The 13,876-nt window shown below is 43.8% G+C and overlaps 2 protein-coding genes across 2 annotated transcripts; both read left to right on the forward strand.

Moving 5' to 3' along the window:
• Positions 1 to 431: 431 nt before the first annotated feature.
• aldocb (aldolase C, fructose-bisphosphate, b) lies at positions 432 to 8,346 on the forward strand. The gene is made up of 9 exons (XM_030360947.1): positions 432 to 573; positions 3,004 to 3,120; positions 3,847 to 4,058; positions 4,138 to 4,192; positions 4,273 to 4,433; positions 4,726 to 4,809; positions 5,984 to 6,158; positions 6,563 to 6,762; positions 7,162 to 8,346. Exons 2-9 carry the CDS (start codon positions 3,009 to 3,011, stop codon positions 7,252 to 7,254), a joined length of 1,092 nt encoding a protein of 363 aa, XP_030216807.1. The 5' UTR covers positions 432 to 573; positions 3,004 to 3,008; the 3' UTR covers positions 7,255 to 8,346.
• A 229-nt stretch (positions 8,347 to 8,575) lies between these two features.
• pigs (phosphatidylinositol glycan anchor biosynthesis, class S) lies at positions 8,576 to 13,778 on the forward strand. The gene is made up of 12 exons (XM_030360951.1): positions 8,576 to 8,851; positions 9,366 to 9,505; positions 9,613 to 9,724; positions 9,826 to 9,915; positions 10,122 to 10,213; positions 10,418 to 10,658; positions 11,405 to 11,547; positions 11,659 to 11,773; positions 11,874 to 12,019; positions 12,439 to 12,542; positions 12,731 to 12,941; positions 13,110 to 13,778. Exons 1-12 carry the CDS (start codon positions 8,833 to 8,835, stop codon positions 13,386 to 13,388), a joined length of 1,692 nt encoding a protein of 563 aa, XP_030216811.1. The 5' UTR covers positions 8,576 to 8,832; the 3' UTR covers positions 13,389 to 13,778.
• The last annotated feature ends 98 nt before the right edge of the window (positions 13,779 to 13,876 follow it).

A 13,876-nucleotide genomic window follows, 5' to 3' on the forward strand; every position in this document is an offset into this window, starting at 1 on the left:
TGTGTGTGTGTTTGTGACACACACACACACACACACACACACTCTCTCTCTCTCTCTCTCTCTGTGAGAGACAGAGTGTTATTCTATAACGAAATGGGCATACGATGATAAAAACATATTACTCAACGTAAATAGCCTCTAATAAAATCTCAATGATTATGATCCCTGTGTGATATGAAATTTCAGTAGCCCTACTAATCATTGAATACATCATAATTATATGATGTTAATGTATCAAACAATTTTGTAACATACAACAAGCATCCATCAATTCTATCGACCATTTTTATTAACTTTGCTTTTTCCACCAACACTACCTAATAGTATCGAACATTGCAGTTTCATACTGCATTGTTGTTTGAGTCATGGTTGTGGCTTATGCGCAGGCTCAATGTGGCACTTTAAATAAAGGACTGACGATGAATACCTCGTCATATGAAGCAGGCTCCGCCCATCGCTAGGGTTTCGTAAAGAGTCACGTTGCGTTGCGGGCATGAAACAGCAGACAGCCAGACGCACTCCATCCCTGCATCGCCAGCACACCTGAGTCGTTCCTCTCGTATCCATCATCAGGTAAGAAGGACTACAGCCTAGTTGTAAATTAGCTATAAGATAACTCTGGCCACCCAATGTTGTGCATGCCCCCTGTTAAATAAACGTATAAACTAAACTAAAGGATAAACAGAGACATATTTCATCTTAATAAGGTAGCTTGGTGATGCAGCAATACATCTCTGTGGCAATTTTTTCCTTCGTTTTAAACTATTTTAAACTAATCGTTTATTTATTTAAATAAAGGGTATCATCTGCTCTGCGACGCATGTCATTTTGCTTCATACAACAGAGACACGATGGGCGAAACGACAAGGGTCAGTCGTGTTAGTTATATTAGTTGGCTGCTTCATTAACCATTTGTATTAGCTTACTTTACATACTTACTTATATATTCGTAAACATGATCATTTTCCTAAATCTGCGCTGGGAGGCCGGTGTCACTGGGAGGTGGGTGGGGTCTCTGGCTGCGCAAAGGCACGTAGACCATTTCTGGTGGCACGACTGGTCTTGACTTCAAATTCCATTACATAATCATCAAAAGGGGTTGCTTTGCTTGGCATAGTCCAATGCAAAGGATGTCTGCTCGATATGTTGGCAAGTATGCACACGTTGAAAAACGTTTGGTGAAGTAAACAAGGGTAACCTCTACATCCAGGATTGTAGATTACGAAGAGGCAGGTGATCCTCTTAGTCCTGCTGGATCTCAGTGTTCCATATATAAACTGCAGCATCGCACGTCCATGCGTACCGTGATGGGTCACTCAATATCGTGACAATGCCATTACACACACTAACACACACACACACACACACACACACACACACACACACACACACACACACACACACACACACACACACACACACACACACACACACACACACACACACACACACACACGCACACGCACACGCACACGTCAGCTTCCGGAGGATAAAAGCTCTTCAAACTAAAGGATTATAGCAACAATTCACAACAGATATATTCCGCATTCCACACATTACGCCGAAGTTGGGCCCACCACCACAATGCAGACAACATTAACAAGAGCAGCATAGCAGGTCCAATAATGGTGCTGATGCTTGGAGTCTGAAGTGTATATCTGGACTTCCATAAATAAAACCCCAGAGTGCTAACAATAAATGAGAAAGTATGAATCAGGGTTCGAAGGGCCAAGGGATACGGCAACATTGGGAATATGGTACAAAACAATGTTAAACTGACCCACAAACCACAGTGCCAGGGGGAGCAGCTTGTGAACTGAATGTAAATGAACAGGCTGGCTAGGGGCCATGTCTCATTGTTTGATGTAATGAAGACTGGCAGGCCGGTTCATCTGAAGGCGATTGCATAATCTCTCTGTTTCCCTCTCTCTTTCTCTCACACTCTCCCTCTGGTCTCTTTGCCATCTTGATTCTATTATAAATCGTTTTAATTTCACCGATAAATGATTACACAAATGCTCAATCTTTTTCTCTCTGTATCTTTCAGTAAGTCTGTCGGTCTCTCTCACACTCTGTGTTTTTCTCTCGCTCTGTTTCTCTCCGCCTTTCATGTGGTCCCTCTGACTCGTTCTTTATCTGTCTCTCTGTGTGTCTCTAATCGCTGTAGCTACACAGTCAGTGTGTATGGAATTACGCAACTGATTATTAACGGTTCAGCGAGGGAGAGGAAGCCCATTGCCATTGGCCGTGTGTTATGACCTAGGCTACTGGGATGTGTTCTACAGCCTTAGACTCTTGAGATGTGCAGAGAAACATAGAAATATATGTTAATATTCAGACGTATTTACATTCATATATCTTTGCCTCATACATAAATACAAAATATAAAAAAGTTGTAAAGAACAAAATGTGTACAAAAAAAATGGTAAATATAAATCAATATGAGGGAACCAATCCCAGTCGAGAATAATAGACACACAAAATTATGATGATGAATGTAGATCCGGTGTCTTGAATTACATGAAGTAATTGAATCGGACAAGGTCTGGAGAGGGGGTTGTATTTCAACATAATAATGAATCAGCAGTGCTTGGGAATTAACAAGTCCTCCATTTTGTGGCGGTTTGATTTCAAGTCATCGCAAGTCACAGAAAAATATCAGCCAGCAACAGGAGATTAACCAGTGACTAGAATTGTTCAATTTATCAATTCATCATGTATATAGGTTAACCAGTAAAGGTAATCAAACCACTAAAGGTAATCTAGTAACTAGAGCTAAACCAGAATAGAGGTAAACTAGTAGATGTTAAGCAGTATAAGGGGTTAATCAGTATAGTGGTTAAACGGTAATTGACCAGTAGAGACCTTAAACCAGACGGTTTATGGCTAGAGGTTAACCATGAACTATCGGATAACAGAGGTTACCCAGGAGAGGTTAACCGGTAACTAGAGGTGACCTAGTACCCAGTGTAAGCTCTCCATCTCCTGTGGTTATGTCCTCAGCCAAGATGACTCACCAGTTCCCCGCCCTCACCCCGGAGCAGAAGAAGGAGCTCCAGGAGATCGCCGAGAGGATCGTCGCCCCGGGCAAAGGCATCCTGGCAGCCGATGAATCCACCGGTACCTTCACCTCTCTCTATCTCTCTCTCTCTCTTTTCTCTCTCTCTCTCTCTCTCTCTCTCTCTCTCTCTCTCTCTCTCTCTCTCTCTCTCTCTCTCTCTCTCTCTCTCTCTCTCTCTCTCTCTCTCTCTCTCTCTCTCTCTCTCTAGCAGTCTCTCTCGCTCTCTATCTATCTGTCTCCCTCTCCCTCTCCCTCTCTCTCTCTCTCGCTCTCGTAAAGCCTCCCCTACGAACAAGATGCGTTGGGCAGCGCTGTGTGTTCTTATTAATAATGCAGAATTGTCATATTACATATTATAACTGTAGTTATTTTCGTATTATTGTTGAATGCTACACAATAAATGAGGATACTTCCCTTTGTCACTATTGGTTAACATGGTAATGTGAAATTAATTATTATGTCTGTACAAAACATGCGACAATTCTGTTAATTTCAATTGCCTAGAAAGGATATGCATCTTGCTTTGCGTTTATTTGCATTTATAATTGATAATATATATTTAATAATATATAATTTTGCCAGAGTATATAACTTCTGTTCTATATTATATTTAATATAAAGTGTGTTTAAGGAAGTAAGACTGGCAACTCGGAGTAATAAATCTTCAGGGACAGAGCTGCTCACCAGTGTTTGATATCCACATGTGGTCTGTAACCCCGGTGTGAGTGCGTCCTAGCAGCACCATGCCTGCATAGCATAAAGCAGTGCCGTGTGTACGTCCACAGGGAGCATGGCAAAGCGCTTCAACCCCATCGGTGTGGAAAACACTGAGGAAAACCGCCGGCGCTACCGCCAGCTCCTCTTCACCGCGGACGAGCGCATCGACAGCTGCATCGGCGGCGTGATCTTCTTCCACGAGACCCTGTACCAGAGCAGCGACGACGGGACCGTCTTCTCCAAGCTGATCCAGGACCGAGGCCTGGTCGTGGGCATTAAGGTACACCCCGCTCTCTCAAAGCCTGGGGCTCACTCTCTATCTCTCCCCCCCCCCCTAACCTTTGTTTATCTTTCTGCAGGTGGACAAAGGTGTTGTGCCCCTTGCGGGGACTGACGGGGAGACCACCACACAAGGTAACCCCGGGACCACCAAACACACTCCAAGTCACACACACATCCAGGACATGATGTCTAACGTGTTTGCTTCCCTCCAGGTCTGGATGGGCTGTCTGAGCGCTGCGCCCAGTACAAGAAAGATGGCGCTGACTTCGCCAAGTGGCGGTGTGTGCTGAAGATCTCCGAGAACACACCCTCTGAGCTCGCCATCATGGAGAACGCCAACGTCCTAGCACGATATGCTAGTATCTGCCAACAGGTTCGTTTTGGTGGCTTTGTATCTTTTTCATAGAAAATATCCTGCTAGCTTGATATGTTGCTAGTTTGCTAGTGAGCTCTTTGTGGCGTAGAATCAGCCTACAATGGTATCTTGCGGCCTTGCTATTTTGGGATTTTTCAGCTTGGTATCTTGCTGATTTAGTGGATTAAACTCTTGCTATTTTATCCTCAAATCTAAGTATTCTTTTCACTGGGCTTCATATCATTCTATATTGGTATATTGTATGCTGTTGTCTAATTTCATGGGTTGTGAACTGGCTCCTGCCTTCTAGAACGGGATTGTCCCCATTGTGGAGCCTGAGATCCTTCCCGACGGAGACCATGACCTCAAACGCTGCCAGTACATCAGTGAGAAGGTGAGCTTCTTCACAAATCGTTTGTCATATGGATTTATCTGGACAGACGTTTCAAGGAAAGGGCAGCGCAGGACACCGTATACACACACACACCACACACTCATGCACACACAGACACTCACACACGTGCGTACAAAGAAAACAGCAAGATCAATCTCGCATCCCGCAGTGTCGTGATACTGATATCCCCCCATTTTCTTAATCTCAATGATGTATTCTCCTGGTAAAAAAATAAAATAAAATAAACATTTCAAACTCTCACGTCATGTACAATCCACAATCTTGCCCTCAAACCCCCCCTTCTCCCTCTCCCCCTCTCCCACACAAGGCTGTGCTTTATTTCACTAGGTAGGTAGGTTGCTGCCTTAGCTGTTGTTACACTTAGTTTATTTCACTAAGGTGCTTCTGTAAATTAACACAATTTTCAGCTGTTTGTTATTATTATTTTCAACGAACCAATAGTAGTTGAAATGCATTTTTTAAATGTCAATGTACTTTGAGCCCTGAATAACAGTAAAAGCTTTTGAATAATTGATTTTGCATGCATAATATACTACATTTTCCATTGAACAATTACCCCTGTAACCCATAAATGGACTCATTTTGTAATGCAATCAAATGCTCACACACTAGATGCTTAAAGACACATGTGTAAGTCCTGATATTCTCCTGCGATTCTCCTGATGGGCTGTATGTATGAACAATATATCCTGAAATTTGTAGTAGTATTTTCTCCGTAGGAAATGTAAATTACCGTATATTTGAATGAGGAGTAGAAAGTCTTGATGACGCTTCTGCATGTCATTGAGTGGCCTCCTAAATGATAATTAGCGCTGAATAGTTAAAAAGGTTAATTGCTTAAAAAGGTTGAGCGCTCGCAATGCGAGCGCAGAAACTCTAGTTTGTATAATAGTTATAATTTCCGTGATCATTTAGGCCATTTAAGGCATATTTGATTTTTATATTTAAATTGATACCACAATATACTACGTCAAGATTTTTAAAGGAATTGGCGGGATGATTTAATGAGGTCACACGCTGGTCCATTGTGATGATCTTGTGTTTATTTTTGTTCATGTGATATGGGTGTGCAAAAAAATAGTAAATTGAGAATCATCTCCACATGTCTTTGTTTCCAAATGTCCGCCTCCTCCTCCCCCCTCTGTTCCGGTAGGTGCTTGCGGCCGTCTACAAAGCGCTGTCGGACCACCATGTGTACCTGGAGGGTACGCTGCTGAAGCCCAACATGGTCACAGCTGGACACTCCTGCCCCCACAAGTACAGCAACGAGGAGATCGCCATGGCAACCGTCACAGCCCTGAGACGCACGGTGCCCCCCGCCGTCACCGGTGAGTCATGTGCTTCGTCCGACAGGAAGTCAATTCCTAAAGTTAATGATGAGGCAAGGGTGGGCTTACTCCGCCGTACTAACTGTGTGTGTGTGTGTGGGTCGCCCCGGTGGCTCAGCGGGTAGAGCAGGTACCATTAAGGCTCTGTCCTTACTGCAGGGACCAGGGTTTGATTCCGGCCCGTAGTCCTTTGCTGCATGTCTTCCTCTCTCTTTCCCATATTTTCGTGTTTTTATTAAAAATAAATCTTTAATAAAAACCTGGTGTGTGTGTGTGTGTGTGTGTGTGTGTGTGTGTGTGTGTGTGTGTGTGTGTGTGTGTGTGTGTGTGTGTGTGTGTGTGTGTGTGTGTGTGTGTGTGTGTGTGTGTGTACATTATATTGTGGATGATGTCTCTATCCCCAGGCGTGACCTTCTTATCTGGCGGCCAGTCAGAGGAGGAAGCCAGCATTAACCTCAATGCCATCAATACCTGCCCCCTGGCCAAGCCCTGGGCTCTGACCTTCTCCTACGGCCGCGCACTGCAGGCCTCCGCCCTCAACGCCTGGAAGGGAGAGCTGGACAACGAGAAGGCCGCCACCGAGGAGTTCATAAAACGGGCCGAGGTGCGTTTGTGGGAGTGCGATAGGATTAGAAAGACGACTGTCACCAAAGGCCCAATCCCATTTCTTGGGGTAAGGGGAAGGGGTAAGGGAAAGGGGTAGGAATGGGATTGGGCCTTAATGTCCTCTTTAGATGGGATTTCATCGCCAAGTCTGTAAATATATAAATAACAGCACCGTTGGCGTCGGACCTACTTTGAAGGTTAACAAAGCAATGTGTAAAAAAAAAAATAAGTGTATACTATACTTATTTTTCCAAATAAGTATATACTAAACTTATTTTCTACATTTTCTAATATCCCATAATAATAACATCCTATCGAACTTTGGACTTCAGCTCGTCTTTAAAAATATCTGTTTTTTTACTGTTGTTTACCATGTTTCTCTCCGTGCCTCCTCCAGGCCAACAGCCTGGCTGCACAGGGCAAGTACGAGTCCTCTGGCAGCGGCAACGCGGCTGGGCAGTCCCTCTACGTAGCCAACCACGCCTACTAAGCCAGCCCAAAGGACTGCTACATGCTGCTGTGACCACACCTATCGTCCTACCTGCTCCGCTCCTCCACCACAACCCCGACTCCCCTCTCTATAACCAGCCTGCTCGGTCTACCGTACTTTAGAGTTTAAAAATACCATTGTTAAACGTGTGAGCTTAACACATAATGTGAAACAACAATGGTGATACATACCAAACAGCAAGGGGAAGAGGCTGTGTTTTCTGTTACTCTGATGACACAAGAGATCCTGGTGGCAACTGTAAAAGTGATGTTATTTAATGTGTGTGAGCAGTGATTGGGTTTTTAAAAGTCAAAGGGGATTGAGCATGTTGGGAATGGTTGATTTTTGCTTTGTTGAAGAAAGTGAAACCGAGCACATACTGTAGGTATGTTTACCTTTCTCGAGATAGATGACGATTGCGTCGATGCAGGTGGTATTTCATCTTGGTGTTTTGAGAATGAGAATGCAGTTGTGGTTTGTTGACACGTGACACTACACATCTGTCCTGCAGTGGAGCCAGTGGATTGGTTACGAAAGTCAAGTTAGAGCGGACCAGATTTTAAGAACAGCCAATGAGATTAACTGCAAATAGTTGAATTTGCTGATTTACCTAATTTATCAGAGAATGTCTGAGTAAGATTGCTTGAGTGACACAGACACACAGTGTAGGTTTAACTAGAGACAGCTGTAGCTCCAGCAGCAACAACTTTACGTCAAAATGCTCAATCATTCATCTTAACGTTTCTGTTTGTCTAATCCTTAAAATGCTTATTAAGGAACTGTATTGTGTGTCTGTTCTAAATGTAACAAGAGATATACATTATCTATTAATCCATGTATTCGGTTGTGAAGCTATCAATATTTTGTGGTGCTGGTGTTTTAGTCCACTATTGACCCTTCACTGAGACGATGGCTTCTGCTGTCACCTGTCACCTGTCACCTGTCACCTGTCACCTGTCACCTGTCACGTGGGGTTCGGGGGGGAAACAGTCACTGCCTGTTGGAATGTTCTATTGTTTGTGTTGATATTGTTCTTTGAGCACTTGGTGTGTAAAGTAGTGGAGAAAAAAATAAAAAATACAAATAACTACACATGTTTGATATGCAATCGTTCTGTCTTTCTGAATGGGCATTTTAGTTTAAGTATTTCATCGCTTGTATCAATATCTACAATATAGATTATTTTAACATTATTTATCCAACGACTCAAACCATAAATTGTAGATTTAATTTGTAGTTATTTTGATTGAGCCAGGAATACGACAGCTCATCCGCTGGAGGGCGATATTTGCTGAACAATATGACGTGTATCCGGGACAATGGGTGAGTTCGATTTTCACTACGCCATAGTCTGCGTGAAACCCGAACATCCCATTTTGTTCTAGATAAAGCTAATTCAGCATACTCCTCCGAAGAAAATATACATCCTGATTTTATATTTTACATTTATATACTCTATTTTGAATTAGAGCTTTTTAACAACATTCAACATCCGTTTTAACAACTCTTTATAGATCACGTGATGTTTTTTTCCCGTCTTGAAGTTAAACCAACGCCCCTCTTCACCGCACAGACAGAATGGCTACCGCGGAAGTGGGTGAGTGATACCACAATTGCTTATATTTTGCTTTTATTTATGTTCTGCATACTTATGTGATATATATCTACAAGGATATTGTAGTACATTAGCAGTTCTAGGACTTGCACTGAAAAAGTTTTGCGGGGGAATGGTTAGTCAATTGTTTTTTCTTAGTAAACCATATTAACACCTGCTATTCCCTTAGCTGCAGATTTATACATGGCATTTTCGGACCCGTACATTAAGTATAAAATAAACGCATTTGCGTATATTCTATCGATCATCATCTGTTGTATTTTCTATTACTCTTTCTTTTCATTCAATTCATAAAACCACATATAATTACATATTTTAGGTTAAAAAAAACATGGTACTGGTTGTAATGGTAAATCTGGTTGCTTTGAATCTCTATCTATCAATCTATCAATCTATGAATCTATCTATCTATCTATCTATCTATCTATCTATCTATCTATCTATCTATCTATCTATCTATCTATTTATCTATCTATCTATCTATCTATCTAAACAGAACGCAAACGAGGCCAGCTTGCTGCCCTGTCTATAGCGGTGGTGGTGGTCTTGGTAGGGGTCCCATTATGGTGGCGCACCACAGAAACATACAGAGCCTGGCTTCCTGTCAACCAGATCAATGAGTTGGCTGAGCTCCAGGTTTGTTTGTGTTACCGATCAATGGCTCACTGGACACGTTATGTTCATCCGTCGTCCAACGTCTGCATGCATTGGCTCTTCTCATCTGGTTGGAAATGGTTCCACAGCTGCAGCTCAGTGTTGACGTGGAGGTGGTGTTCTCTCGTGGGACGCTGATGCCGGAGCAGCAGAAGAAGGTTCCATTTACACGGACACAGGAGGAGGCCCAAAAAGTGGACGGTGATGACGGCGTTCATCGGTTTGCAATTACTGTCGGATCAATTAGGTAGCATGCTCCTCTCTCTCAGTGTACTTATATTCTGCCTCGTGTCATTTGACAGATGACACAACCTTGCGGTACCGTTATGAGTCAAAGTATCGTACGGCTAACATCATGGAGGAAGATGCCCTGAAGCAACCCACTGCAGCAGGTACGATTTACTCTTCTGCCTTTAGCACAATTTCACACTAGCTGTGTGACATTTGTGTGCTCACACGCAAATCATCCATGTAATGGATGACAATATATGCTTACCAAGTGTGTTAGGGTACCAAGCAGGATGCCACTTAAGAATTCTGAATGAGATCCTTGCGAGAGACCACTCTGGTGATGATACCCTCTCTGTTCTCCACGTAGAGGCCGATCTCTCTCTGCATACCCTCAGTGCCAGTCCTTGCGGATCGGTTGTGGTTTACGTGATTCCAGAAACATCTGTTCTTCTGCCTCAGGTACAAATAACCTCTGCTCTTTCTTTTCACATGCATCTTCAATACCTGAGTTCTCAGGTATTGAAGATGCATGTGAGAAAATACAGTTATTATCATGACATTAACAATCTATAATACATTTACATAATACATTTAGGTGATTTTGTTGATGCTTTTATCCAAAGCGACTCACAACCATTCATTAACAGAATCACACACCGACAGGGCGTGGACGTGTACATCGGCCATCGCCGGACTGCCGTTCTGCGCATGGGCGCTCCGATGAGCGTGGGCAAGAACCACAAGCAGCTGCTGGCCCACCTGGAGCCGCGCATCACACAGGTGGTGCAGGTGATGTCGTTCAGTCACACTGACATCACGGCCGCCCTCAGTGACAGAGTCCGCCTCAGCCCTGGGAGCAAGGAGAGCTTGGCTGACAGCATGAGGTCCTTCAAGTCCAGCCCTGGTAAGATATTATACGGAGGGGTGCACATAACTTTTTTTTACCAGGAGATGGTGTTTGGTACTCACTCCACGCGTAGCGTTGATTTAATTAGACCTGACGTTATGAAACTTCCTCTGTTTCACAAAGGAGATCCCATTTTCAATGCACAACTTCTGTGTTTTTGGCTCCAGCTGAATGTTTAATAAAACTGCAGCAGCTTGACCACGCAGCGAATGGATGCCTCACAGTAACGGACGTTGCGATCGGCTGATTTTGCGCAGTTCTCCAGTGCGCACGTGTCAGTGCACTCATCATTCTTGTTGAGCCACGGCACTTCTTGGAGACAAAAAAATATATCTTCTGCTTTGTCGTCTACTTTGCCGAAACACCAAAGTCGACAATCTACACGTGTGGTTTTGTATTGATGACCTGAAGGTTAGGTACGCAAAAGTATGGTAATAACACAAGTGACGGTACGCATCCCTGATTATGGGCGCGCATGCATACCAGTTATGTGCACCCCTGATTATACGTACCTATGATACCTAAGGTGTTGTATGGGGAGGCCAGGTAGATTTACTGGTGGCTCAGTAGTTCCCTCCACTCCTTTTCTTTTTGTAGGCATTACTGAGATGCTTTGTATCAAGATATATTAGATCAAAGTGTTTGTTATGACCAAAGTAGATGACTGTGATTATTGTCCACACTGAGTATTGGTGGAGTCGCAGCTAAATCTATTCTTCATTTTTGTTCATGAAACGCTATAGGTTATGAGATAACGTTCAGCCTGCTGAATCCTGACCCAAAGTCCCATCGCCTAGACTGGGATATTGAGGGTGCTGTACACAGCTATATCCAGCCTCTGCTCACTAAACTGGCCCCTCTGGCTAACTTCAGCATCGACTCACAGGTGTGTGGCCATGCCTTCCTGCATGCGTGTGTGTGTATGTGTCCGTTTTCCAAACAAGTGCGTAGGTAAATCACTCAGGTTTGACGTGTACCCCACCCTCTGTACTTCTAGATTTTGTACTACGCCATGCTGGGGGTCAACCCTCGGTTTGACAGCAGCCTGGAGGCCTATACGCTGAATGCAGACAGCCTCGCGCACGTCATAAACCCTGTGGAGGCTAGGCTTGGTAAGACTCATTCTCTCTCAAGGACACAAGAACAAATAATCTCCGAAGGGCTTTGAGGGGACTCCAATTCTACTTCAATATTTCTGTGTTTTTCCTCCAGGCTCCAATGCTGCGTCGTCCAACCCAGTGCTGAACTTCCTGCTCTATGTCCCTGATGCCCACCACTCCCCACTCTACATCCACGACCACCAGAAGCAGCCGGTGGCCTCCAACGCTTTCCACTCACCTCGCTGGGGAGGGATTATGGTCAGGACTTTTCAAATGCACTATAGACATCGTACCCATCCTCTCCAAACCTATGAGACAATATTTCTGTTAGTGTTAAGATTGGTTGTTGAATTTTTGGATTGATCGAAAATACCCCCCCCCCCCCCCCCCGGTGTTAACTCTGTGTTGTATATGCTGAACCAGTGTTTCCCCTAGATTTTTTTTTTGTAGCAGTGGTTCTGTGAGTTGTTAACCTAGCAACGCTAGGAAGATTTTTTTTTTTTAAAAGAACCCTTCAAATGGTTACTTCTGGTGATTGTTTTGAAAAAATGTACAGATTGAGCTTCCAAATATGACATAACAACCAACAGAGTCAAGGTATCTGCTGAGACCAGATCATGCGATGGTGCACATAGAGGAAACACCGGCTGACCGCAGGCTTCCACTTTGTCTTACAGGTGTACAATGTAAACGACTTGTACGGAAGAGGGGAGACCCCACTCCCGGTGAACATCAACATTAACATGGAGAAAGTCATGGGGGTGTTCCTCGCACAACTTCGGTAGGGCTATTCATACGATGGATGTGTAGAACTCTTGTAGCCCTCCATTATAACCCATCCACATCCCCCCACACGTGTATTCTTACCCATATGCGCACATCCCCCCCCCACATGTGTATTCTAACCCTTGTGCACACATCCCCACACATGTGCATTCTAACCCATGTGTGCACCTGCACTTGTATCAGACTGATGCTGGGTGTGCAGTCTTCCCCGGCGCCCCCTGGCTTCCTGGTGGAGCCGTGCGGCGGTGCGGGACTGGCTGACTGGGAGCTGGATCGGCTCATGTGGAGCAGGACGGTGGAGAACGTTGCCACAGCAACCACAACCATCACCTCACTGGCCCAGCTCCTCGACCAGATAGGCAACATTGTTATTAACGACAACATCGCCTCGCAGGTGATGAAAGAAAAGCTTTGTTCTTTATCATTTGCTGGATCCGTCAATTTATTTCATTATATAAATAACAAACTTGGGTTACTCTTGCACATATGCTTGTATATTATCATTTGGTACTGTGTTTGTCATTATATTCTGTATCTGTTATCTAATATTTTGTTGTGACAGGTGTCCAGCACCGTCACCTCTCTACAGCTGGCTGTGGCAGAGCTGGAGGCTGGGAACCTGGGCTTCGCTCTGCAGTACAGTAAAGAGGCCATCTTAGCCTCAGAGAGGGCCTTCTTCGACCCCTCCCTCCTTCACCTCCTCTACTTTCCAGACGACCAGAAGTTTGCCATATACATCCCACTCTTCCTGCCCATGTGTGTTCCTATATTATTGTCACTGATCAAGATTGCGTCTGAGGCCAGGCAGAGACGCAAGTTGAAGCAGAGCAAGAAGGACTAAGAAGGACTCGAGCAGTGTGAAGGACTTATGACAGTCTGAAGACCAGAGTTTTCTGACTGGTCTTCATATTTAAAACTTTCTTAATGGGATGAATCCTGGGAAGGAAAGATAACTAAACTGTTAAGCCACTTTCAGCATGGATTGTATTATGTTTCTGTTTATAAGGGAGGGGTTATTTTTATTTATTATATTATTTGCAAGATTGAGCGCACATAGCCTATGTCTGACACTGACCTAGGCCAGAATTATTTTTTTCTATATGCAATGGTTTTATGTATTTGAAATTTCAAATGATTCAAAGTAAAACAAATAATCAACTTTTAATTTAGGCATGTATCTCAAGCTGCTGTCTTTGTGTTAATATTAAACTTGCATACATACAGAGTTAAATGTTTGTGAAGCACTGCTTTGTAATCTGAATGCTGGCCCTGCATTACCAACATGCATCTTTCTAAATTGAGTAAACATACACCATCTTTCCCTGAAAT

This window comes from Gadus morhua, chromosome 7 (assembly GCF_902167405.1).
Source record: "Gadus morhua chromosome 7, gadMor3.0, whole genome shotgun sequence".
NCBI lineage: Eukaryota > Metazoa > Chordata > Actinopteri > Gadiformes > Gadidae > Gadus > Gadus morhua.